The sequence below is a fragment of the Vespula pensylvanica genome, chromosome 22, assembly GCF_014466175.1.
Source record: "Vespula pensylvanica isolate Volc-1 chromosome 22, ASM1446617v1, whole genome shotgun sequence".
Classification (NCBI taxonomy): Eukaryota; Metazoa; Arthropoda; class Insecta; order Hymenoptera; family Vespidae; genus Vespula; species Vespula pensylvanica.
Window position 1 is genome coordinate 210,297 of NC_057706.1, and position 27,284 is coordinate 237,580.

Consider the following 27,284-nt stretch of genomic DNA (forward strand, 5'->3'; position numbering starts at 1 on the left):
ACGCGCGATGAATTATATCGTATTCGCGTTTATTACTTTGCGTAAGTTGCAACGAAACAAACGTTTCTATTTCTTTTCACTCGAAATTATTCGATCGTTGCTCTCACACGATACGAACGAAAGAAGCATTGAGCGTGCATCGTTGATGCAATTCAGTTTTCGATTTCGATACGCCAGAAGTAAAAAGAGGAGGGGGGGGAGAAAAAAGAAAAGAAGTAAGAAGGTACATCGTCCTGGAGATTCTCGTATCCGGCCTAAATTTCGCCACAAATTCGAGGTTTCGCGGCACGGGGCACGGCACTCCGTGGATAATTCCGGAAATTGGAGCTGCGAGTTTTGCTTCTCGTCTAGGAGACGCGCGTTTTAACCCCGTAGAATTTTCTCCTCTGAAACGTTTCTTCCTCCGCCATTCACATTACCATTTTCCGCGCAGAAAGAGAGTTTTTAACATTCACAGAGCAAAGGGGGATTAAACGATTTAAAAGATTGTCGAGAAATTATGCATTCCATTTGAAGGACGCGTCAAAGGGTTCCCTCAGCGAGAAAGAGAGCGATAGAGAGGAAGAAGGGGAAACGGAGATAGATAGAGAAAGAAAAACGTAGACAGGAAAGAGAGAGAGAGAGAAAAGAAACGTTTAGGAACACATTCGAGTCTCCGCTTCTTCTGTGAAGAGCTTTTTTCAAGCTTTTAAAACATAATACAATGAAGAACAGAGAGAGAGAGAGAGAGAGGGAGAGAGAGAGAGAGAGAGAGAGAGAGAGAGCAAGAGAGAAGGAAAAGGCGCAGCTCGTCGAAAGATAAATTCTAAAGCGTTACGACAAATCGTATTTGAACGGACACGCGAAGATCTCGCTCTCTCTTTCTTCCTTCCTTTCTCAAAAACTCTCCAAGTATAAGAATCGATTGTGAGCTTCCGACGTTAATACCGGTCTGAAAGCTCAAGGCAACCTTACGAAAGACGGTAGAGACGAGCAGTCTGACAATAATTTATAGCGAAGTACATCGTAGAGAACAATTAGAGGCACGCGATCGGTTTCCCACACGCTACTCTGAAAGTGAAATTTCCAAACGAATCGAGAAGGACCAATCGTTTTGAACCAATCTCGACGGCTGTAACGCGACAAAAGAATTTCGATCTTCATGGATGTACGTGAACTATCGTATCGCGAGCTACCTCTCGTCATTTTTCAAATCGTTATAGTCTCGATAAAAGATGTCACTGTGAAAACAGAATTAGGAAGAGATAGAGAAAGGGGAGAATGGAGGAAGGGACAATGAAATTCGCACGAATCTATCGATGTCTATAATTTTCGAAGATAGCGATGGAAACGAATGAGAGAACGAATGGACGAACGAGAACGTGTAGTAGCATTAATCGTTGCCAAAACGATCGAGTATAAATTCGAAAGCCAAAACTGGCTCGATCCTCGAAAATTTGTAAAGTCTCCTCCCGATCCTTTCCGTTCTCGATGGCCTCGTGTTTTACGTTGCAACGACCAATTCGACACGTTTATTTAGATCGACGGAATCATAAATGCCCGGCTACTGTATTATTGGACGCGTTTTAATCGCGGTATCGCGTACACAGGGCGTATCTTCCAGTCCATTTTGCAGTTGCCAAATTAAAATAACTTTACGAGCCCGGTGATGCCGGTGGTAGGGTCGTTGGTTTTGATAGCAACGAAGCGGACAAACGCTGCAAATGAAGCAGAAGAGAGAAACAGAGACGACGCGGAAACAAGATAAAAAAAGGGGGGGGGGGAAACGGACGAGAAAAGGAAAAAGGAGAAAGATTTTCTTTTATTTGACTCAACGAGCGAGTCGGGAGAAGAACGGAGAGAGAAGAGACGAAGGAGATCGAGCTGTAAGAGCAGCGACACTCGTCGAGCCTGCAACGAATTGCTTCTCATAGAAAAACGTTCCTTCCCTTCCTTCTCTACTCTCATTTGGCCACCCTCGGACGTTCCTCGTGACGAACTGCTTCTTAATTTCGTAAGTGAGGAAGAAGAAGAGGAAGAAGGAGAAGAAGAAAAAGGAAGAAGAGAAACAGCGACAACGAAAACACGAGACTTTTGTGAAAAGGCAAGCTTCCTTACGTCGAATTCACCCTCGTTCGCCGTTTTCACCCTCTATCTTTCCTCCACCTCCCCTTTCCATCCGTATCGGCGATAATGAAAAAGCTGCGGGTCGCTCCAAGGTGCAGCGAAATGAGACATCGACCAGGAGGAGCACCCTACAATTTTGCCACTTTATCCGACTCCGGCGAAGCACGTGCTTTTTGGCTTTATCGAAATCAGGGTCGAAGGGCATCGATCCCTAACTCGACAGATAGACATGTTTTCTTTTCTCTCGCAGTAATGATAAGAATGGTTTACGAAAAATTGACATAAAGAATGGAACGGGACGAAATAGGACAGAATAGAATAGAATAGAATAGGAGAAAATAGAATAGGATAAAATAGGATAGAATAGAACAGAATAGAATAGAACAGAATAGAATAAAGTGGAACGGAATAAAACAGAATAGAACAGAACAGAAACTGAATCCTCTCAATCGTTATTTCTGATCGAAGTTTTAAGCGAAACGTTGACACACATTTTCCACGCGCATTTCTCGAAACTTTTCTGTTTACTGATACGCAACGTTTTTGCGCTTGGATCATTTTCAGAAGAAACTTATAACCGCGAGTTCTCGATCGGTTATGACGAATCTTCGTGGGACGAGCCGACGAAACGAGCCTTCCACCTCGAGTCGAAGGTCGAAAGAGAGAACGAAAGAAAGAAGGAAGAAAGGAAGGAAGGGAAGAAGAGTCGAGTTTCGAGTATCGGTAAGTAGATCTAAATATAACACCAGACTACGAACACCCTCCTGTCGTAAACCTAGAAACGAGATTTAAACATTTGCGACTCGTACGTCTCATCCTTCGTTCTTAATTTCATTTTACGAGGCAATATAATTCTTCTCGCGGAACCGAGCGAAAATTAATAACATATGACTTCGAGAGAACGTAAACGTACCGCGTGATAAAACTCCGTGAAATGCAAGGAAGGCTATCGTTTTATTGTTCGAATTTTACAGTTCCAAGTTCGATACTCGATTTTATCCGAAATCGATCAATTACCAGCTCGATCGATTTTTCTCCAAAACGTAAAAGATACGAATCTAGTTACCTATAACCTCTTCTCCTTTATACGGTGGTGTCCTTGATCGCGGACTACGAGACCATAAACGTTACTTGTCCACCGATTGTAGGATATTTATCGAAGGACTTTTATAAGGGTTAACGACCATATGTCGAAAGTCCGATAATACGATCGAATTAGAAACAGTCGACGTTGGTACTTTTCGCCGAGTTCTAAGGGAAGAGAATTAAGAAAGAAGGAAAAGGAAAGGAAAAGAAAAGGTTTCTCGATAACGGTGAGCAAAGCAACGCGATCGTAACGCACGTAGCACTGAGAAACAATTAGTGGGCGACATTCGCGTTGGCTACCGGCGCAGCTGTAGATTTTCGATATCGTATTAACTCCAGCATCGGGCAATTAATATTCTCGAGTGATATTTATGGTCACGAAGAATTAAATGGCTTTGCGGTGTTTCGCAAACGTTGAATGCGACCGAGGGCCCGCGTGGCTTCATCGATAACCGCTCGATCGTCGTTGACACGTACACGAGACCGAATTTGAATATGCTTTTCGTTATGGTAGGAGAAGGAACGAGGACACGCAGGCAGAGCGAGAGAGAGAGAGAGAGAGAGAGAGAGAGAGAGAGAGAGACAAAGACAGATAGAGGAATAAAATAGCGTGGGCGAGGTTGAAACCCATGGTTGAGATATATGCTAATTTGTTTTCGAAGAGCGCGCTATTAATTCTTAATTAAGCTAACGCAGTGGCGCAGCCGCTCCAGTTTGGCAGTACACGTTGCACCGTTACACCTCATTGAGATGCTCCGTGATATATCGAAACTTGGCCGGGCTTCAACTACAAATGATTAGAGCGACGAAACGGCGTTATAATAGCAACGGTTGCGTTGTCCTCTTGACCCATTTCGAGTGGCAGTCTGAGAGAAAGACGGAGAGAGAACGATCCCAACGGCGAGAGGAGAACAGTTTTGCGAGTTGCAAAAAAGGGCCATGAAGATAGAAAAGGATGGCCGAGGGGAGCAAACGCTTTCCCAACGCAAATCCCGGAAACGATCGTCGTTTCTCGCGCGATCGTGCGTGCATCGTTTTTATTTCGAATTTTTTACCGGTGTCGCGTGACATTTGAAAAATTCGAATGTCCGCCCTACGGATCGCTACCTTCCCATTTTTTCCCAATGCGCTACTATTTTTCCGCGCCACAGACTTTTCTACTTTTTCGTTTTATTGTTTTTTTTCTCTACTTTATGTTTCTTTTTCCTCTTTCTCTCTCCTTCCCTCTCTTTGCTTTTTTTTTAATCGAACTAATCCACCCACGTATCGTCGCGAGATAAATGCATATGTACGTAGTTTCATAAACGTTTCGGAAAATAATAACCCGACGATCGTTTCCTCTTGAATGTAATTTTACGGAAGGCTTGGTAATGAGACTCGTAGGGAAAAGGTAGCATACCATCGGGCAAATATTTGTCAAGTAAGTACGTACCTCTAAATACATATGTACGTCCGGCAGGTAGCTCTCAAGAAATTCTACATTTCCGAGAGGAGAACGCGTCGCGTAAGTACTTTTCCAAGCGATCGTAATACGACGTGGAAATCGGTGGAATTTCTATTTTCCTTCTCCCCCGGTATTACGCCATGGGGAACGGCGACGTAGACGATGCAGACGAAGTCGTCGTCGACGACGACGACGACGACGGCGCAGATGACGCAGACGATCGACGACGGTGATGCAGCGTGTTTACGAGAGGATGGCGCGTTCTCACGATCGAACCCGAGCGAAGAAACGGTTAAGAGAGAATAAAAGTGATGTCGCGAAACTTGGCGAGAATCGTGGGAGGACGACAGAACGATTTTATGTACTAGTCGGCTTTACGATGATCCGAATTCCCTCGGTACCTATGCTGCGGGATTCGCAAACGTGCCGAAAATATCGTTCGTGCGAAAGAGCCGGATAGAAAAAGAAAGAAAGAAAAAACGAGCGAGAGAGAAAGAGAAAAGGGAGGAGAGGGAGAGAGAGAGAGGAGCTAGCGAAGAAACGAAAGTTAAGTCATTCGAGACGAACGATTTGGCGAGCTGAATTCACGTCGATGAAAATCCTCTTTTCGATGATTCCTTTCGACGAGTCGAGAAATCCTCTCGCTTTTTACGTTGTCCCGACGACGACGAGACGATGGAACCAACAACGAGAAAACCACACGAACGGATGCCACGGACGCGAGCATGATCGATGCACCGAGGGGACGTAGTATCAGCTAGCCGCGCTCTCTTTCACCCTTTCAAGCTCACTACGCAAACTCGTGTTTGTATGCGCGTTATCGTTTCGATGCTCGGAGCTATGTATGTAGTTGCGTTCCTAGTTCGTTGTTAGTTAAACTTTCTATGTTATGTACAATGGCCTTCGTCTGTTTCCTTTCTTTTTTTATTTTTTTTTATTTGTTATATTTTTTTTTATATATATATAATATTTTTTATCCCCAACGTGAATATTTTTTTACAGAAGATTCAAACATCGAATTTAATCCATATACAATCGAAATATAACTATGAAAGTTTAGGAAAAGTCCGTTTCGTTTTTGTTGCGTCGTAGAATTGCAGAGTCAGATTTATTTAAGGCAATTGCAACGTAAGCGATTAAACGTACAGGAAATAAACGAACAAAAGGTTTATCCTTAAAAGGTAGGAAATGTAGTACGACCTTATTTATACACGCACCGGTGGATGATTACGGTCAGCTCGTTCGCGCGTAGCGTGCATGAAAGTGGTAATTTGACACTAGCCCAGTAGTAGCGGCACGCTAAGTTTTGAAAGGGAATGGTAGGGATGACTCGCATATTCCGAAATCTAAACATACTCTCGTAGAGCGCTGTACGTAGAGAGCGAAAGAGAAAGATAGAGATAGAAAGAGAGGGAGAGAGAAAAGACGAAAAAGAGAAACGAGTAGAGAAACACGGTCTGGCAGAAAGACACAGCCAAGTCCGAGGGGGAGGAGAGAAAAGAGGGACAGAGACGAAGCTCGTTTAACAGGCCGGCTGGTATTCCTCGCGACTCTCGTGTGACTCACGACTCCTTATTTTCATCGGAAATAGCTGGCTAGCGCTATCCGTAGAAAGACGATTTACCCGAGCAAAACACTCGAGTTTACTCTTCTTCTCCTTATTTCCTTCGAGTATTACAAAGTTTCTTTCTCTTATGTTTTTTAAATAATGTACCAGTGTAAAAGAAAATTAACGCTTTATTTTGCACAAACGAGTATAATGTATTTTCTCGGAGAAACGATTCAAATGTTCTTTCTTCGCGAACATCGTATGAACGACTGTGCACACAGATCCAGAGCAACGCGTACCACTCGACACTCGCGCCAACCGTGGCACGAGCTAACGCTTTGCCGCTTTCAAGTCGATATACCGTTGATGGAAATAATGGTCTAACCTTCTTATTAAATTCTAAATGCGGACTAACGCCGTCAATTTTGTCGAATGATAAATTTTCCACGGAAATCGATATTCTGCAGATGGAAATAATAGTTTTCATCCTCGTTATATACCGTTCGTTACGCTTTAAACGAGATAAATTAGACTGGTCACAAACGTATAGATGGAGCTCCCGGTGATAACGAACGAACGATTTACTCGATGATTTACAAAGCTCTATCGTTATTATCGCCGATCTTTTCGCACTATCCTAATTATTTATTACTACGTTTGCAAAGTTTACTCGCACGAATACGTATATTTAAATATGTACATACGTACGCGTTATGTATCCACCATCAGGTGCTGTCGTAAAAATGTACGAGCAAAACGATAAATTAGGTTCCGTGAAACGTCGCGAGATATATTTGTGTACGTTGGATATGTATGTATCAAGAAAAATATCAGGCGCGCGACTCGAGCGATAGGAGATTTTTCATCGTTCGGACTTTTCGACCGCTCGAAATTTAGGCGATAGTAGGATCGATGATAGATAACTAACCGCTGTTAAATTCATCCTGTTTTCAGATAATAGTCGATTTTATTCCGAGATGATAAAGCAAATAGACCGACGAGTTCGTTGAATCAGTAATGATTTCATTCTGTTGATGACATTAAATTGACGTTTGCCCGTTTCTTTTTTTTTCTTTTTTTTCTATCTCTTTCGTTAAATCGCTTTGAAAATTGTCAAACATTTCTACACAATCGGAGATCGATCGACTACAATATCGTTTCTCTATTTTTACTATAGCAACACGCGGGGACTACCGAACGTTTCTAATGTTTATATGGCGGTGCTTTTCGAACTGCGATAGGTTGTTCGCTCTCCCAAGTGAAAACGATTTTTCAAAAAAAAAAAAAAAAGAAAGAAAAAAAACTCATACGCGATGATACATAAAAATTTTACGCGCAACGTCGAATATTAATATTTATTTTCTATGAAAAACGATACGTATTTGCGCGGGAAGTATATTAGAAATTTTGCGATTACATGAAATCATGCATCGTATTTTCTACATTCGTATGTAAACAAAAATGCAAAATTTTTAACGTGATCCTCTATGGGGAAAATAATTTGACGATCGCCGTCGTCGATCGAGTTGTCTCGTATTGTAATCTATCAACGCGTAACACCGCCTTTCCGTCCAGGGATGCGACGTAGATAGGTATTATCGAGTAATGACTAGGTGCACGTACGTACATTACATACCCGGAAGTTGGTCCAACGTTACCACCTTCGATCGTGGTAGCATAAGTTCGTGTCGTGACGTTATTATAGGAACATTTACGAACGCGATGATAACAACGCCTTTCGCACGTGCGTTACACCTTATAAACACGAACAGGAAATTCGTATCGATGTACGAAGATCTTCAAGTTTCTTTCTCTCTTCGTCTTATTTGCTTCAATTATATAGCATCTTGTCATTAAAATTTAATGATCTTCTCGAGTACGCTTGTTCTATACTTGAACTGAAATTTATTTCTCTCGCGCACACACGTACGCAGACGCGCGCAGGCACAGACAGAAGTACTTTGCCTGCAATTATAACTAGAAAGCTTCGGAGCAAAGCGTAATACGCGTAACGTGTGCCAGTTTAATCGGCGACGAAAGTGCACGTTCTTCGACTAATTGTTTCTTAACGCACACGAAACGAATCGATAACGGATCATTGCGATAACAATTTCACGATAGATAGATATATACATATATATTCGTTGGATAATCGAAGTACGATACGACGAAAACCGAATAAGAGTATATCCTCGTAAGAGATAATTGAGATACGGATGTTATCGATACGAAAGTCAAGAGCGAATTAAAGTCTGGACTTCGTCCAAGGCGATGTTACATGTGTCTCGATCGTTGCAGTAATGAGAAGTTAGATAAATTAAAGATAGTATCGAATGTTCCTACCGAGAAACCTCGGGCCGCTCGTTGGAGATAAACGAGCGAATGTTACAGAAATGTGTCTCGTAACTCGATAGACAAATCGTAAATATTAGAATGTGCAACATCTTCGAAACGTATGATTCTTATTGCTTTATTCGTTCGTATCAAAATTTATCAGAGTTTGAAGAAATTTTTTATGATCCTACCGAATGAACGAAAGGCATGTAATAAAATAAAATCGTATAAAATATTCTACCATCCTTTGTCGGTCGGAGTTTTCTATCCTTTGCCTATAAAATTCCCATAGGTCCGACGCAACGAAATAGTTCGACTCTCTCTCGTCGAATAGCTTCTGCGTTGGAATCCAACTGAATGCACATTCGTTCGTGAGCCCGAATACGCTCCAACTATTCGTTCACGTTTCTGCGTTCTTTTGCGTTTCGGCGTCTCTTTTTTATGCCTCGAATCCTTTCGCACACAACCGTCCACCCTATCCCTATCGAACTATAGCGCACGTTTCTATCCTTTGCGAATAAGCGCGCTTGTCATCTCATTGATTCTCCATCGTCCGACCGAGCAACTTTGTCTCGCGAGAAGAGTCGAACGTATTTTGTGTCGCTGAAATTGACCGTATAAAACTAATAACAGCTGATCGATACAAAAGAACGCAATGACTTTTACTTCCATATACGAATTACCGCGCTAATGACATATCCGTTGTTTTGATTAAATGCATGCATGCGTTTTAAAGATCGCCATTCCTTGCGTCGAAACAAATCCACGAAACATTCGCGTTCATCGACAAATCGTTTTACCAGTTCCACTTCGACTCGTAGAAACGTCTTGATCGACGAAACAAAGTCGCGATGTATGAAATATGTAGAAAATATGTAGAAGAAGCCCGAGTTATTCTCGAGCACGTAGCTTAGAATATAGACATATACGTGTGCACGTTTAGATTCTACATGTGACCTTGTTTCACGCATCGCGCAACTCGATACTCTTTGTTTGAAACATGGTTGGAAATCCGGCCAGCCGGACAAATCCTCTTTTCCTGGGGCTCGAGAGCGCTTCAAGCGTAAGTACTTTGGGAAAACGCGACCACCACGTATGTTCTCGGTTATCGCGTTAATTACAATTTCGACCACCGCGTGTTTCGACCATTATTTCAAATTCGTCCGCGAGATTTTATTTATCGACATTTTTACAATAGCTCCGTTTAAAAAACGACGATGATACGAGCTCGGCACGAGTTTATTTAGTAAACATTCCAACGATTGGATAACATTGAAGTTTTATCATCGTTCCAACGAAAGGAAGAAATATTTGTCGATGTAAAAAAAAATCTATCGAATAATTGCGATATTAATCGTTAATTCGTTTCCATATTCAAGAAATTACATGTCACTTTCGAGAGTTAAAATCAGTGACGTTCAAAGAGAACGAAGCGTCGAGAACAACGTTGGATATGTAAACGCAAGTACCTATTTCGCGCGCGAGCGTTAAGTAAACCGACAATGATTTTTACGTTATCCCGGTGGACGTAGCAAATAAATTGGCAGTATTTGTCAGACCGTTCACCTGGGCAGGCAGTATTTTTCGCGATACTCTCTATGTTGAACACCCAATCACTCGTTTCACGTAGTCGAATAGAGCATTGTTTTCCGTTTCCCTTTTTTTCGTTTTTAACGAATGGGCAGTTAACTCGATAGATAAAACGAAAATACAGACTGGATAAGACTGATAAAAACGATGATTTATGTCGTTGTTCCGTCGATTCGGTGGTTTTCCTATACCTACATTTTGATTTTTCGGCAATAGTACTCTAGTCACAATCGCATTTGCAAAAATTGGAAATTTGTATCGAAAGTAACATATTCGCGATATCATCGGAAACGAAGGCAATAACGTTTCTAAAAAAAAAAAAAAAAAATCTACACGATCTAAGTATCTACATACAAATAATCGATAGATCTTATCCTATAGAATAACATTACTCGAATCAACTCGTATCTCGTATTTTAAACGTAGTCGACCCAACCTATCAACGTGGATAATCTCTCGAGATAGAGAATCGTGATATTGATATCATTTTACCTTCACCTTCGATTATTTCATCAAGATCGTCGAGCTAAATTTGAGGGAAGTCTGTCAGATCTAAATCTTATGTTCGTCGTAAAACGTAATCTTCGTGGTTACCTGCGATCGAAAGAATTGATCGAAGCCTTACCGCGGCGTTGAAAATTAGGGAGACACAGCTAGCAATCGTAGATTTTTATGAACCCCTGCGGTACGTCATGATACTCGGAAGTAGAGAAAGACCACTGATTTGCGGTTTCGACAATTGCGTGCTCGCGAACCCTTTTCGTTTTATCTCACTCTCACTCTCGCTCTTTGGACTACAAACGCACGGCAAAAGTCCACTTCCATACACGGATCGAGCTTTTTGTTGCTCGATTGTATTTAAAAAAGAAAAGAAAAGAAAAGAAAAGAAAAGAAAAAAAAAGAAAAAGAGAATAAAGGAAGAGAAAAAAAGAAAGAAAAGAAAAGATTTTATCGTTGGTCTCGTTCGCTCCGTACTCTCTCCATTATTCATAAGCCTTACGATTCCATTGTTATTTTCTTTCGTTCCTTCGCCGATTACGTCGTATACGAATGTCCTCCTTGAATGTTAAGTACCGAGAAACCATTATATTTACTTACTATTTACGACCGATCAACGCTTCCTATGAATTATTGAAACTCCGACGTTTCAGCGATTGTTATTAAGGTCGGCGTAAGCAATTGCGAGATGTAATTAAGCGAGTTCGTCGTTCGAAACGCAACTAAAATATTTTTATCGATCGATATTATCTTTCCTTCCACCCCCCCCCTCTCTCTCTCTTTCATTCACGCGCATTTACGATCATCGATGTTTACAAAGTCGATTCGATTTTTATCGAAATGAGAAATAATTGTAATACCGTAACGTTCGCGTATCCGATAAAATTCAACCATCTGCGAGTATAAGAAAACATGGGAGGAAAATGCGAGAGCCTACAAGACGTTCTTTATTCGACGATGATTTACGGTATTACGAGTATAATGTTTTTCTTTTCGCACGGACCGAACAATAAGAAGAAATATTCGATGGCAAAGGTGTCCTCTCGAGGATTATGTCTCGATGGCAAATAATAAATCGTCGGCGAGGTAGAGAGAGGTTTTAATTAATTTTCCGGAGCATCTGCTTGGTCCAGAGAAAGAAGGAGGAAGAAGAGGAAGAAGAAGGAGAAGAAACGCGAGCAGTCTCGCAATACGTACGCAAAAGATCAACGTGGCTTCGAGAGATCGGAGAGGAGACGAAGTGAAACGAGTCGAGTCCGAGGTAAGAAAGTAAGAGGAAGAGTAGAAGAAAAACGCAATAGTAACAGGGAAAGGAGGTAAAAGAAGAGAGAAGAAAGAGAGGAACGTCACAGAACATCGCGTGCTTCGAGAAAGGTCGGAGAGAGAATAATGGAATGGAAAGGGGATGGGACGGAGGGGATGGAGGGTGCAAGCAACGCAGGATATATCTGCAGTACGAAGTCTCTGAAAGAGGATCGCGATTCTCTCTTCTCCTCTCCCTCGAGGCTTTGTTACGTTATTTATTCGTTTAATTAACTCTCCATCCTTCCAATAAACCTTCCAGCGGTCTCTCTTTCCCTCTCTACGTCTCTCTTCGTCTCTATCCCTTCTCTTCGTCTCATTCTCTCCCTCTCTCATTCTCGTTTGCTCAACGTCCTCCTCTTCCTTTCCGCAGATTTTAACACCACCGAGACACGCGACACTGCCTTTTAGGATCAAATTCAACCGCGTCACGTCGCTCACGAAGCTACACTGCGAAATAGAGGAGTATCGCCCAAGCCACTGCGCGTATTAAACCCTGATCGTGATTTTCGAGATAGAGAGTATTTTCTCGTCTTTTCTCTTCCTCTCTTAGTCTCTCCCAGGCACGCCGTCCGATTTCCTCTTCTCGTCGCGTCGAGCCAAACTTTTATCGTAGGATTTGATCAAGTTAAAGTTATACCGTTGTTCCTACGAAATAACTTTAATAGGAAATCGAAAGGATCGACGTTTTCTTTTATTCTTTCGATATTCGTCTTTCTCTCTGATCTCGATCGATGGCAGAAGTGGCGATTAGCTCGAAGTAAACAAACGCCCAATAACATGCTAATGCGAATGGGTTTTCCGTAGATAGAGTCAACCTCGGTGGGTTAGCTTCGACGATAGAGGAGAATTTAACGTGAAATTCAATGAGAATATCCTTAAAACTGTCTTTGTCCGTTCCCTCGGTTAATCGCGTATTACCGATCGACCAACGAGTCTTTCGAATTTCTTCCTTAATTATTTACCGTTGCTACGAATATAAAAAAGAAAAAAACAATTCGTTAACGGAAAGCTACTCGATTTCTCTTTTCTTTTTAACCTTATCTCCAAGATTCACCGCAAAACCTTACCAGTCTGGAATTAGAAGGAAAACAGAACGAATCGAAAGGTGGAGAAACTCGAGATAAAGATAAAAATCGGTGGTCCGTGTTTTCGAGAAAATTGTGTTTTCCGAGAGTGCAACGCGAGTATACCGGGCAAGCACGTATTCCGTGTTTCCATGTAACTTACGCTGACATGCGTCCTTATCGTTTATTCATACGATTCGCGCACGACTCGTGTGTACATTTCTAAGTGTCAAAGAAATCAGATTCATGAGTAGAAAACTATCTCTCTCCCTCTCTCCCTCTCTCCCTCTCTCTCTTTAACGAAAGAAGCGTAGAGCTTTTTCAGAATAATTGAGCTTGGTTCGCTAACTTTACGAGGATCTTAAATAAAAAAGTTCGCATGACATATATATAATGAATATTAACTCCTTTCTATCTATCTATCTCTCTCTCTCTCTCTTTCTTACTCCTTTCCCGTTCATACGTTACTCTAGACAAAGGCCAAGCAGGTAATCATCGAACGAGTGGGAGGACTCGAAGAAGAAGAAGTGGAACACCGGTAATACTCGATTATAACAACCCTTTCACAAAGACCTTCCCTGTTCGTTTGCAAAGGACCGTCGCTTTAAACAACGCTTCGAATGCGACACGAGTCGGTGAACAAACACGATAGAGCGAAAAGTAGGTCGCCGGGACAGTAAACTTTTCCTTTCGCCCCGCTTACCCTTTCCCATCCCTCTTAGAACCCTTTTATCATTCCTTATCACCCAGGACGTGGCGCGTCTCTCTCGCCGTTAATTAATGCGAATCATGGCAAGTACCGTAGGACGATCGCGACGACATTGAGCAGAAACTAAGAGAAAGCTATGTTTCATTTTCAAATTTCTTTCGACGCCCGAGGATACGTTAGATCGATCGAACGCGATTCTGATGTCCATTTTCCACTTTTTTTTTTATCGCAAATTTTCAGTTCGTTCTATTCTGCAGAGCATTAGATTATTAAATTATTAAAGAGCGATAAAAAAAAATATGCTGCGGGGAATTTGCCTCGATGGGAGATATTGCCCTTAGCGGTTCAATCGCTAATCGTTACTCGAACGGGTCAATTGGCCAATTTTTTTTTTTTAATCCGATTCAACGTTGAAATCAATAGAAATCTTAACGAGCATATACGAGAAAACTTTGCCGTTGCGTACGCTCTGTTTAATTTTTTAATGATTCTAACCGATGACTCACGTTCTTACTAACCCGAATAATAGTGCGTCCGTTTATTGACGCACCGGCATTGACGATACCGGTAACATATGGGAATATGTTGAGTACCATATTATTGGGAAATACCAAAGCCGAACATCCATCAGTGGCGGATCCATGTAGCTGTAGTTACTTTATAGATTCGACATATTGCAATATTTTATGAATGACTTCAGTCATTTACCCATTAAAAGGATCGGGAGAGCGTGATACGAGGATTAATCATCTTCTTTAACGAAACAAAACGGACCAATTAATTTCGATGGATAATATCGAAGAGAGATTACAGAACATTCGTCGCATCGATTTTACCAAAAATCGTTAGTATAGAAAGCAATTCCAGGCATCGGTCTTTCTTATATTAAACGGAAACGGTCGACGTGATGTTAGTTGGCTCCTCAGAGAAAGCTTTGTTTTCTTCGACTACAATATATATATATATATATATATATATATATATATATATATACACACACACATACATAGATAATACGGGTAGACCACGTTCCTATTTGTCGATCGGTGGACACGCCGGTTCGATAGTAACGAGATAGAAAAGAATAAAATTCTCCGATCGCGTTGCATTTTCCCGAAGAAAAGAAATCGCAGAAGCGTGTCGGATATTATTGTTCTCGTTGCTGTATCCGGGAGAAAAGTATACGTTGTACAGGAGGAAGAAAGAGAAATCAGTGAGACGCGATTTTGTTGTGTATAGGAGGATGGGGATACGTCGGGCGAGCGCGCGCGCGCGCTCGAGAGAGAGAGAGAGAGAGAGAGAGAGAGAGAGAGAATCGTCTCTCGCACATGCAGCACGCGACGCCGATACAATTTGGGGCTTTACGCCCGAGGCATGTGACAATATCACGGCTATGTGCCGTATATACGTGCCATGCGTGAAGCACTGCAGCAGAGAATGCTCGTGTCTACCACGAAGAGCAACTATGTACTATGGTTCTCGTCTTCCCCCCTCCCACTCTGCCCGTAGACTCCGCAAGCCAGATTATAGCCGAGGAAATGCTTCGGAGCTAAGACGATGGGCGTCTATGGTTGCCTACTCGAGATTTTTCGCCTACTACTCTCGCATCTCCTCGCTGGATCTCTTGCACTTTTCTCCAACGACAATTCTCGAGGCAGACACCGAGCGATATAGTCCCAACGCCGACGACGCGTTACTAGCGAGCTTGCATCGAGCCACTGATATTCCTTTCGAGTTTCCTCTTTCTCTTTACTTCGTGCCTCGTTGAGATCTTACTTTCGCGTACTACCAATACCACCGTCCTTTTAAAAGAAAGAATAGCCAACTTTCTAGAGAGCTTTTGGAAGGATTCGGCTATGAATTCTAGTTGACAAATATCCTTTCCTCGACTCATCTCGGAGCGTCGAGAGAAAGAGGAAACTCGCGGAGGAAAAGCGCATTCGTGTTCTTCTTTCGGAAAATTTGCGTTCGCTCTTTGCGACCTTCCGTAGGTGACATCTCCGAAGAAGGAGAGAAAGATGGAAAAATAGCAAAGGGGCTGGCCACTCGACTATTGTCTTTAAGTAACTCTCTCTTTTTAAAGGAAACAAGGTTTTCCTAACGTCGCGATCCTCGAGATTCTACACGGATGATAATACTTTCTCGTACCACGGAGTTTAAAAAGTCGTTGCACGAGATACCGATCACGCCGGTTGGCTCTGCTACGAAAGATGCTGAGGCGATGAAACCTAACAATGGTATCACGAGTTTTCTATAGTCGACGTCTCGATTTCCGTCAGTGGCTTCTATAAATCTTCCTGGGACTTTACTACCCCGGATTGCACTCGTATTGCTTCACGCGGATTTTGACCGTTTCCCCTCGATGCTTCCGATGGCAACCGACGAGAACGTTACGCCGGTACGACCTAGGAAAACTGGAATATTTCTTTTCGTATCTTACTGCCGGAATATGGATTTAATTTTTGTAAAAGCTCGCGCCGAGAAAAACGTACACGCTCGACGTAGCGGTATCATCCAGCTAAGACACGACTATCCGCGAGGAGCTATCAAGATTCTTCTTACTCTCACGAAATCGCGAAAATACGAATAAGTATCTTCGCGACTATTCGCAAAACCGTGCGAGACGCGCGAACGGACGAGAGTACCTAGGTACGCGAGTACGTATTTATCTATCCACGTGCCTATGTCGACGAATAAAAACTGCGTGTCGCAAAAGAATAGAATTTTACGAGATCGTCGCAAAGCCGCGATTATCCGAGGTTTGCGCCGTGTCGACGAACGCACGACGCTCGCAATTCCGCGAAGAGACAAATTCGATAAGAATCCTTATCGATGTGTAATCGACGTGAGCGAGGCACGGTTACGTAAGTATTTATTTCCGTGAAACGAGATCGTAACAAATACGAGTATAATCTTCGCCTCTCTCTTTCCCTCCCCCTCGATCTCTCTCTTGCTCTCGCTAAACGTACCCTTGGTAGAAAGATAGATATCGCCCCTGTCGTCGGCTTGAAATTAATTTCGATGTACTTTCCGTTCCAAGGTAGGGCTTTCGAATCTAGATAAGGGAACCCTCCTACGATCTCTCTTTCTATCTCTCTCCCAACCACCTCGACTACGACCCTTTTGTTAAACGAATATCTCCCCAGAGCGATACAGGTTACATGGGTCTAACTTCTCCTACGGTGGCACGCCTATTTAATGTACCTTTCGACGAGAGCCTAACGTCCTTTTAACATCGAAGAGCATACCGAAGAAGCGAAGAAGAAACGAGGAAGAGAAGGACGCGGAAGGGGGGGGAGAGAGGGAGAGAGAGAAGGAGAAAAGAATAACTCGCGAGAGAAAATAAACAATGAAATTAAAGAGCAAAAAGAATGAGAGAAAGAGAGAAGAATCTGGTATCCGAAGAGAGAGAGGGAGAGAGAGAGACAGAGAATGGATCGGTTAATCAACGTCGCTAACGATCCTCCTTTTCGCGCTGGAATTCGACAGGAACGCTATATCGGCGCCGAGAGAAATCAAGGGTGTCGACGTGTAGGAATTAATTCCAGAGTGCCAGGACGCGTCCTCTCTCTGAGAATGCTTCGTGAAGAGGCGAAGGAGAGAGAGAAGACCAAGGCGTTTATCGGAGCTTCGTCGTCGTATCCCTCCGTACTCCGTCGAGGAATTCCGCCCTTCGAATCGCGCATTTTACGGGAGACGGGCTACATATTTTAGCGACATTCACGTCCATGGAGAAGATCGTGGAATAAGGAAAAGAAGAAGATGGAGGGACAGCTCCAAGGGGAAGGGATGAAACGTATCAAGTATATAGCTATATATATGCGTGTATATATATATATATATACATATATATGTATGTACCTGTACATATATCGAGGGGTTGGAAGGTAGAAGGGCGGCTGGAATCGAGGAATGTCGGCGAGTTATTTTAGGCTTTCACTCTCGTTCCGTTCCACGAAGAAGCTACTGCGCTACGAGAGAGCGCGTTTACGTGGCGTAACGAAATAATGAAGAAGGGCACCTCCCTTCGGCGTGCCACCACCGTAATGTACCGGAGGAGGGTGAGTCTCTCTTTTCTTTTTTGCTTTTTTCTCCTCGTAGGTACCTGCTGTTTACGGTTGGAAAGCTCGAGAGAACCCGTTGAAGAGCCGCGTTATTCTTCTCTAACGAAGGTGTACATCCATGCGCGGGATATGTTTCGTGCGTAATACGCAAAATGAAAAAACCACGACGCTCGCGTCATTTTTCGATCGTATCTATATCAGGAGTCGTATTTTCCAGACTACTTTGATCGCTAAAAGAAAATAGAATTTTAGTTCCGCGAATAATTCGTTGATTAACCGGTTATCGAGTATCACCGGAATTTATCGAAAAATCTTTAAAACGATAATTCTCGAACGAGAAAATAGATTTTCATAGAGTACGGGTATTTATAAAGAATTAACGTCGTTAGTTTTACTCCGACGCGAAGTACATACAACTCATGAGCGAATACGTTCCCGTGAGTAGTCTCTTTTCTCGGCATTCAAGAACAATGGAATTATGAGAGTAATAGGAGGTCAAAAGAAGATACAAGCGGATAACGGGAAGCGTTAAATCCGATTTTACACCGCGACATGCTCGACGCGTTTTGCTCGAACGGACTGAACCTCTTCTCGTGCTTTGTTTGAAAATACGTAGACGATGTTTCAAATGAAAATAATTGTACGAGAGAACAAAAAAAAATCTCTTTCCTATGAAAATACTCGTACATAAACGGTAACGAAAAATAGCGAAAATAAGGATCGAATATCGCAATGGTACTCACGTGTTCTCCTTTTGATCGCTGTTGTTGCTCGAGTGCGACGCAGGCGAGGGTTGCGTTTGTTGCTTGGAATACGGATGATGATGATGCACGACGTTGTTGTTGTTATGCATGTGCACCTTGTTCGCGTTGCTGTCAGTGGGCGAGCTCGGCGAGATCTTCCCCGCCAGAGCGTTGAGCGATTGAAGCATTTTCATAGGAGCTCTCCTGGCGACCGGCTCTCGGTGCCTCCTTCTCTCCTCCTCGTTTATCCTTAAGGAAGACAGGATTACTGTCTTTTACGGTTTGAAGGTTTTCAACCCCCAAACTCTGCCGGCAAATATTCACGAATCGATACGATCAAGGACGAAGGTCCTCGAAAGTATATATATATACATATATATATGTGTGTGTATATACGTATATATAGATATATATATATATATAGGTATATAATCGTGTGTACGTGATAACCCGATATGCACGAAACTCGAACGGCACTTCGCCTCCGCACACTCGCGAACGATCGATGATCCTACGAAATGTTTTATTCGCGATTGTCGTTGACGAATATCCTTATCTAATCCAGCTCGTCCTCAAACGTTCGTTCAACCGAGATCGCACGGCCGAAGGCACTGGAACTTCTGTGAAGTAAAATCCGAAGAGGATGTCGTTAGCGAGAGACACTCGAGATCGATTTACGTCGACGAAATCTCCTATCGTAATACCGTACTCGTAAATCTATTTGCAAATGAAATGATCTAAATCGATGGTTGCTCGAACGATCATCGTTCCTCGTTTATCTATCTCTTTTCTCTCATTGCTATCGTTTTTTCTCGCCTCTTTTCGATCGTATCTTTTGTAAGCTAAAGGAAACAAAACCGATCTCGCATATATCTTATTCGAAATATACCAAGGATGAGAAGGAGAAGAAGAAGAAGAAGAAAAAGAAGAAGAAGAAGAAGAAGAAGAAGAAGCAGGAGTGAACGGTCCGGTGACGATGGGAATATCAGAGGAAACGAGCGAAAACGGGAAAAGGAACGAGCTCAGCGCTCCTACGTGCGGGGCCTTTCACGAGGAACTGCTTTACAACGAGTCAATTAAAAGTTTAAGTTTAATTAGAAACTCAGCTTGTGTGCTTGCGAAAGGAGAAAACGACGAGGCAAGACGAGAAAGAGAGGGAAAGAGAGAGAATTGAAGGAGACACTGCTCTTTACGTTTCCCTCCCCCCCCCCTCTCTCTCTCTCTCTTCTCTTCTCTCCTTCTTTCTCAATTTCATTTCTTCTCCATCTTTTCGGATCTTACTTTCCTGCCTCGTGAAGCAACATCCACCAACTTCTATTGTCTCTCGCGTGTCCTTCCTTCCAAAGCAAGAAGTGTGAAGCAAAAAAAAAGAACGAAAAAAAAGACAGAGAAATCTTTTTTCCAGAACAAAAGAAACGACAAGGGGGAAAAATATTCGAAAGCATTTTTTTGAGTAGAGAAAAAAATCTTACGAGAGAAAAAAAAGATTAAAACGACGAAGAATCGTTCAAGTTTGGATCTACGAAAGGCACGATGATCGATGGATCGTCAAAGAGACCGCCGTGAATAATTTAGCGCGCGAATTGCACGTTCAAGAGAGAACATGAAAGAGAAAGAAAAAAGGAGGAGAAGGAGGAGGAGAAGGGGGGAGGAGGAGAGAAGTCATGAGAGGAAAAGAGCAGCCTGCGGCCCGAGGAGAGTACGCGCGCGAAAAGAGAACTCGTCTCTTGGGACGGCTCTTAAGGCTTTTGTCCTTCGCACCTCTCGCTTTCCTACTCTTTAGCGTTCTTCCGCTCTTCACTCTCCCTCTCCTCCTTCTCTTCGCTCTCTAACTCTCTCTCTCTCTCTCACTTTCGAGTCTTCAACGTTGGCTCTCTTGCCGCTGGCCACTTCGCGCTCTAAAGCGTCAAATTAAAAACTCGAGGCGCCGTGAAAACGACGATTAAGAGCTTCCACGGTTGCGATTGTTCGTTATCGTTCTTTGCTCCCGCGGTAGCACCTCTCTCTTTCTCCTTTCTCTTCTCTTCTCTTCTCTTCTCTTCTCTTCTCTTCTCACTTTACCTTTCGCGATCTTTTTCGGTCCTCTCGACGTCCCACTTCTCTTCTCTTCTCTCTTCTCTCTTCGTCCGTCTCTTCGTCCCTTCTTTCCCTCTCGCTATGTCTGTCTATCTATCTATCTACGTAGCTATCTATCTATATCCTTGAAGACTATCTATCTATCTTTGTCGCTGGTCGTCCCGCTAAGAGAACGACAAGTCAGCATACCACCGCTTGGTAAAGGGGAACTCGCGCCGAGGAACTCGCGACGATATCACCGTAGTTAAAGCGGAACGACGACGATCTCATCGACGGCACCTGAACGCTACGACTGACGAGAACGGCTCGGTCGGCAGCCATCGTATCTCTGGATAAGCCCTTATCAGTACCCAGAGTCCCCACCCTTCCTCCTCCTCTTCCACCTACTCGCAAGCAACGTACTTCTCCGTAAGACAGAGATCACATCGACGCTATCAAAGAGACGCTGCTATATCTATATATGTATACGTATGTAAGTACAAACGTGTACGTCTCTCTTCCTTTCGAGAAGCAGTCCCCCTTTTCACCGATAGATCCTTCCCAGGTGCCGGCAAATTTCGAAAATCCCGCGCAGCGGGAAGAAGAGGACGCGGTGAGAATAGAGAAGGCGAGAGTCGCCTTTAAAAGCGTTGCCTCTTCTCCTACGCCCTTCGCAATCTTCCCTCTCGAACGATGAGATCCTTCTTCTCTCGACGAGGAAGAAGGAGAGAGCGGTCGAGGAAGAGAGAGAGAGACCTCCTCGGCTCTACGAGGACTCCCAAGTATCGGCCATTGTCATCTGCAAGGAGCGTCATTCTCGTCGTTAGTTCTCCTTATCTTTCGAGAGAATCCGAACGTCTTTTCACGTTCCGAGATGGTTCCAGTCGTCCGATCGTTTTTATTCGCTCGTCCTCTCGATGATTTCTAACCGCGATAATTGGAAAACGATCCGGCGCGAATTTATTTACGAGAAGACACCGTAGCCGCTCGATCGAATACGCGGCGCCGAGATACTTTGGACCGTTACGACGTATGACTCGTTGAGTAAATGCTGCTGTATAAATATGTACTTTTTCGCTACGATCGTCGAAGCGATAAAACAAAGTGTTACAAGACGAACGGGAGAAGGAAGGAAGGGAGAAAATGACTCCGAGATTAGATAAATGTTTTCTTCCCGGCCAAACGTACGATCCGTTCGAGGATCTTTTTACTGACGTTTACGACGCATATAAACGTTCGTTCCTAAACGTCACGGTCGTTGAAAAATCATAAATGAAAAATTAATGATTCTTTTGTACGAGTCGGCAATAAAATACGACGACGCTTCTAATCGCTTTCAGAAGACGACGCGCGCGACGGTTTACGTACGGAATCGTAAACACGTCGCGTCTAAACGCAAAACGTCGCGAACGCCTAAGTGAAATATATCATCGCTCCGACGAGCTTAACCAACCCAACGAGACGACTCTATTTGGTCTTTTCTTCGCACGCGATACGTACGGAACACGTTCGGATGTCGAACCCTGACCGATATTTCGAAAGATATAAATATCGTTTCATCGCGAAGCTATCCGCGAATCTCCGAGAAATAAACTCGTCGCTGTCGTACTCGCACTCGCGAGAGATTAATTTTCGCGGACGGGAATGTACGTACATCGTGAAACGGATCCAAAGTAGAATAGCTGCTTTTCTCGTACAAGTAATAATACCAACGACGAAGTGGATATCGTTATTGCATAGCTAAACAACGCCATTTGTTTGGGAGATGAGAAACACAGCCGTTTGCTATAGCCGACAAAGAGGTATTGTTCGACACGGTATCCGTCTAGCTTTAGCCGCTGCTATTTACACGAGGTTAACTCAACATTGTATCGCAAACTTCGCGCACGGCCGACGAGGAGAATCTCGACGACGGGTCGCCGTCGTTATCGCGCGACTCCGAGAGGATTTTCTCTCCGAAGGAGCTTCGACGTTTCGACGTTTCGCGTTGCGCTCGGGCAAACGACGACCGAGATATTTTGTCTACTCGATCGCACGGAACGTTCCAGTTTTTAAGACGATGCCGATTTCGTCGACGACTCGTAAATAAGCCGTAAGAATCGATAAGAAAGAAATTCGTACGTCGGCGACGGATTTCGATGGATTCGCCGTAAAGAAAATCGTACGTGATTATTATTCCGTCGCAAAAGTCACGCGTGAAAAGCAACCGAGAATAAACCCCGTGATAAAGCGCAGCGGACTTTCGACGTCGAAGAATCGACGATCGTAAAGTCGAAAGCGCCGAGAAGCCCCGCGAAATCCGAATTTATTCTTCCCTCGTAATTCAGTCAAAGGTCGATGCGACGCTTCCTCTCACGCCTTACGGCTCGGTGCTTCTCGGTACGAGGGTGAAAATGATGAAATTCGAGGGAGAAGAGGACCGGTCCGAGAAGAGTTCCCGAAGGAATTCGTGAAAAGTTCGTAAGAAGTGTCGCAAAGTCCGGCGACGTCGCTCGATAAGTTATCCTCGCGGATGCCTGGAGGTCGAGGACAACAAATCTTTCGATGGCAAAGCCGTCTTCTTATCGATAGTAGAGAGATGGAACCCACCGAACTCATTCGCAAGATTCCTCGAATAGGACAATACTTGTCGCGGTGCGCGACAGTGAGAAATATTGTTCGAGCTGCGTTAAGTCGATCCAAAGCAACAGTTTTGGGAGCATTTTTCATCGTTCCAAGCGCGTTTCGTCTCTCCGCGTGGAAAGCGAGTAGGAAAGGTGTCGTTATAACTTTGGCTCCTTCTTCGAAAGTCAATCCGAAGCGCTCTCCTAACGTCGATTCGAAAGAGGAGCCCGAGTACTCGTCGATTAGAGGAAAGAATAAAATAAGAGGAGTGCTTCGTCGTTTCCTTTGACCGAAGAGGACGATAAATAAGGACGAAAGTCGTCGGGAGAAAATGATTTTACGTTGTAAGTGCGATAACTTCGACGAGAGATTTCGCGGAGTATCCTGTTGCCGTTGTCAGTTGTTAATTAGTTCCTACTTCGCCACTGTGACGACTATAATTCAGAGCGAACGCAGATGGCAACTATGTTCTGCTATCTCTCTCTCTCTCTCCTTCCTCGTCCCACCTCCACCTATCGCAAACCCCCCACGGCTCCTTTTGCCCCTCCTCCTTCTCTGCCTTTCGCACTCTGCCTTTCTTCCCCTTCTCCTCTCGCTCTCGCTCTCGCTCTCCCTCTCCCTCTCCCTTTTACTCTGCCGTTAGTGGTAACGCGCTTTTAGAGTTAACGCGCTACAAGCCCTAGTGCATGTTCTCGGTTTTGGAGTTTCACGGCAAAGTTCCTCTAGACAATTCCTAATGCAAGAATTCGCGAACACAGAAACGGTTGAGAATCCGAACGTTCTGACGTATGTATATTATGTACGTCTCCTAGTCACCAATGCATACGGACTTTCTGCGCAATTTCATTATTGCAATAACGGTGAGAACGATTAGTAAACTATAATAATGTCGACGTGTATGGTATTTATATAGAGAGCGGTACAAAGGTGACGTAGATTACGGAAAGTGCTTCTAAACGAACGAGCGAAGGCGAGTTCGATACATCGACGAGCCAAGATTCGACGAATCTCGACGATGTTTTTGTTTCTTCTCCAGACCCTGCTTCAGCTTCCCGGATATTTTCCACGGGATAAAAGAAAAATATCGTTAGAAAAAGTTTCCGTGTTAATTAATCGGTGTTATTAGAAGGGCTATTTACCGAACCGCGCGTTGGATCCTCATTAAGTCTTCGCTAATTATTGACTTAAGGGTTAAACTAGCTTCCCAAAATTTGTAAGATAGCCACGGGATGCTCCAAAGCTCGCGTAGAGGTTGCCGACGCAAAAGTCAAAGCGAAAAGACAAGCAGAAGTATCGATCTCTCGAGGCAACTGTTAAACCGTTATTTGTGAACGGTCGAACGCGTCCGCTTCGGTAACGTAAATATTTGCGAGATCGCATAATCAGGAGGTGAATATTTTACGAAAGAGTACCGAGAAATTTAGAGAGAAGGCTAAAAGTTCACAAAGTATGATTACTCGGCAAAGGTATCGTGGCTGTCGTTTCGAATCTTTCCTTCCGTTTTCTCCTATTCTTCTCATTTTTTCCTCCTCCTTTTACCAGCGACACGACTCCCTCGCGAATCGCGTCTCTCGGCGTTACTTTGCGCTCTTTTTTCCGACGCGTAACCGGTCGTTCCCTGCGATGAGATTGCACGAGCAGGTGGCATGGACGGGCAACGAGCTTGACGCTCCAAAAGACGAAGAATCCAAAAGATGCCGTTGTATCGAATGCTCTGTGCATTATTTAAAGAATCCGAAAGATTCGAGTCCGCGTTCGTAGATAGTCATTGAAGAATATCTCGGACAATTTTTCTCGACGATTTCGTATAGAGGATCAGCGTGGATCATCGACGAAAATATTTCGAAGAAATTACAACGGATGCGTAATTCTTGAAATTCGATTCGACGTAAAAGGCAAAGATTAACGAGATCAACTCCTTTATCGTGATCCATGTAACGGACCATGTAACGAGCCTCGAAAGTGCGAGTATAAACGGATATATGTGTGCGAGCATACGAAAGATGCCAAGTTTGTCGATGCAATAGTAATTACGGTAGGTACCATAATCGAAATACTATCGATGAAACAGTGCCACTCGTCAAATCCGTCGTCGTTGTCGTAGTCGTAGTCGTAGTCGTAGTCGTCGTCGTCGTCGTCGTCGTCGTCGTCGTCGTCGTTGCAGCAGGTGCACCAAACCAGTTGGTAACTCGGTACGCCCATCGTTATTAGCAAAACTGCGTGAGCTAATTGACTAATTAGTGATTAGTGACGGAAAGCCGTCCTGTAGTAGCAGGATGTATTGACGGATTACTGTTTTCGGTCGGGCGTACGTTATGACCGAAGCGTATTTCCACGAGAACCACACTCGCCGTTTATCATCGACCGACCATTTACCATTTACTACGAAATCCATCGCGTGACTTGGCCGGTTGCTACGGGCAACCGAACCTGTCGAATCCGTGCCTGTTATATTCTTTTGAACGCTTTAAAGGACAATATTCTCTTCTCTTTTTTCGATCGTCTCCCGTTATTATTCTTTCGATTTATCGAAAATGCGTGCAAAGATCGACAAATTATATCTACGAGTTTTTGTATTACGTCTCATGTATTTTTCAAAGTTTTAGAGAGATCGTATAAATTTATTGGAAATCGTTATCTTTGACATTTTTTGCAGCTACTAAATGAAAAAATTCGAATTATTATTAAATAGTTGGAATTTATTCGGAAAAAAATTCTACCGTATAGTTGTTACTAATTTCCGCTTAAAAAAAAATCTTTGCTTTTGATTTCTAAGCATATATAACGTTTCGTTTCGCCGATGAAAGTTTATACGATCCCATTGCGATTTATGAAGATTTCTTTTTTTTCCCAGAGAAAGGTGAGAATTTTCGTTCCGGCCGTTTAAAAAAATGTCGCGATAAAGCGAGTCGTTTCGTTTGCTCGTCGAAACGCAAACGCTTCGACTTCAGGCGATAATAAAATGGAAAGTGTTTCGTGACATATACATATATACGCGTGTTATTTTTAATCAAGCAGCCGATGTAGACCGTTGAGATGGAAGAGTGCTCGTGATACCTCTCGACCGAGTTGAAAATAATGCTAAAATAGAGAGGGAGAGAGAGAGAGATTAAGAGAGCAAGGGAAGATGAAAAGAAGAGGAAAAAGAAAACTTGTACCCGCGACAGACGTTCATTCTCCTCCTCTCTCCCTTTCCCTCTGTTTCACATTCTCGTTGGACGTCGCCGTGCTTGGCAATTTCCGATGTTTCGAGAGTGCGTTTCTAATTACGGAGCACGATTTGTGCGAGGATATCAAGAGCAATACAAATTTATTCGTAACGCTCGCCGTATAAATATTATTTCCTCTTTCTTTCTGGATTTCAACGATTTACGTCATTAGGATGCACATACATCTTCTTCCGATAATTTTTATTTCTTTTGCTCCATTAAGAATTTACAAAAAAAAAAAGAAAAAAATATTCTTTGAAATCGCATTAAAATGTACGAAGGTCATGTTCGAACGATGATCCGCAAGTCCGCAGAGATTAACCGCGATGGGCTGAGAAGTTAAAAAGATAATCGCTTTAAAAGATGCAATCCGATCGTAGAGGAAGAAAGGAGCCCTCGTTTTTTGCTCCTCTTTTTTCGAGATATGCCTACTCGAGACTCTCCCTCCATCGCTAGTCACGAAATCAAGGAAAAAGCGGCGAATAAACGGGAAACGCGTTTCTCCTTAGGGAATAAGAGGGTTTATCTCGACGGACAGTGAGCGGCCTTCGAAAATCCCTCGCGCACAAAATCTCCACGGTGAATCTCCAATCACGAGATTGCTCGAATGTGACTTCTTCGTTCTTCGATTCATCCTTTGTTTCTTTTATTTCTTACGATATTGTTTAGCGAAACGATCGGAACGGATCCTGATCGACAAGTAGATCGGTCACGCTTTTTCACGGTCCAGATACCAAACACTTCGAGTTTTCTTATCGAATTGTAAACGATCGAACGATATTTTCAAACGTATTCGTGTATAAATATGGTAGAAATTAAACGAAATAAGAGAAACGTGATTTTTGCTTCCTCGATGTACGCAGATGCGATCTACGTAGGTAGGTACGTACGTACGCGCGCATATATGTTAGAAACGTCCTTATG

General features: G+C 43.3%; 1 protein-coding gene and 1 long non-coding RNA gene across 36 annotated transcripts in view; one reads left to right on the forward strand and one right to left on the reverse strand.

Moving 5' to 3' along the window:
* The window catches only part of LOC122636525, a 206,070-nt gene extending 201,682 nt beyond the window's left edge, over positions 1–4,388 (forward strand). Inside the window, exon 4 of the long non-coding RNA XR_006328971.1 lies at positions 2,671–4,388. This is a non-coding gene — a long non-coding RNA (uncharacterized LOC122636525). The remainder of the gene's footprint in view (positions 1–2,670) is intronic.
* Positions 1–27,284, reverse strand: part of LOC122636519 (CUGBP Elav-like family member 1) — a 253,063-nt gene that overhangs the window by 196,529 nt on the left and 29,250 nt on the right. For 27 of the 35 annotated variants that reach the window (XR_006328970.1, XR_006328969.1, XR_006328968.1 and 24 more), the window contains exon 2: positions 18,493–18,741. Coding sequence is in view for 28 of the 35 variants with exons in the window: in XM_043827804.1 (XP_043683739.1) it covers positions 18,493–18,741 (249 nt within the window). In the remaining 7 variants the exon portion in view is untranslated. Of the gene's footprint in view, positions 1–7,821; positions 7,992–18,492; positions 19,113–19,201; positions 19,684–20,553; positions 22,474–27,284 lie in introns of those variants that run through there. The other 8 variants (XM_043827816.1, XM_043827812.1, XM_043827810.1 and 5 more) reach the window with 8 other exon arrangements.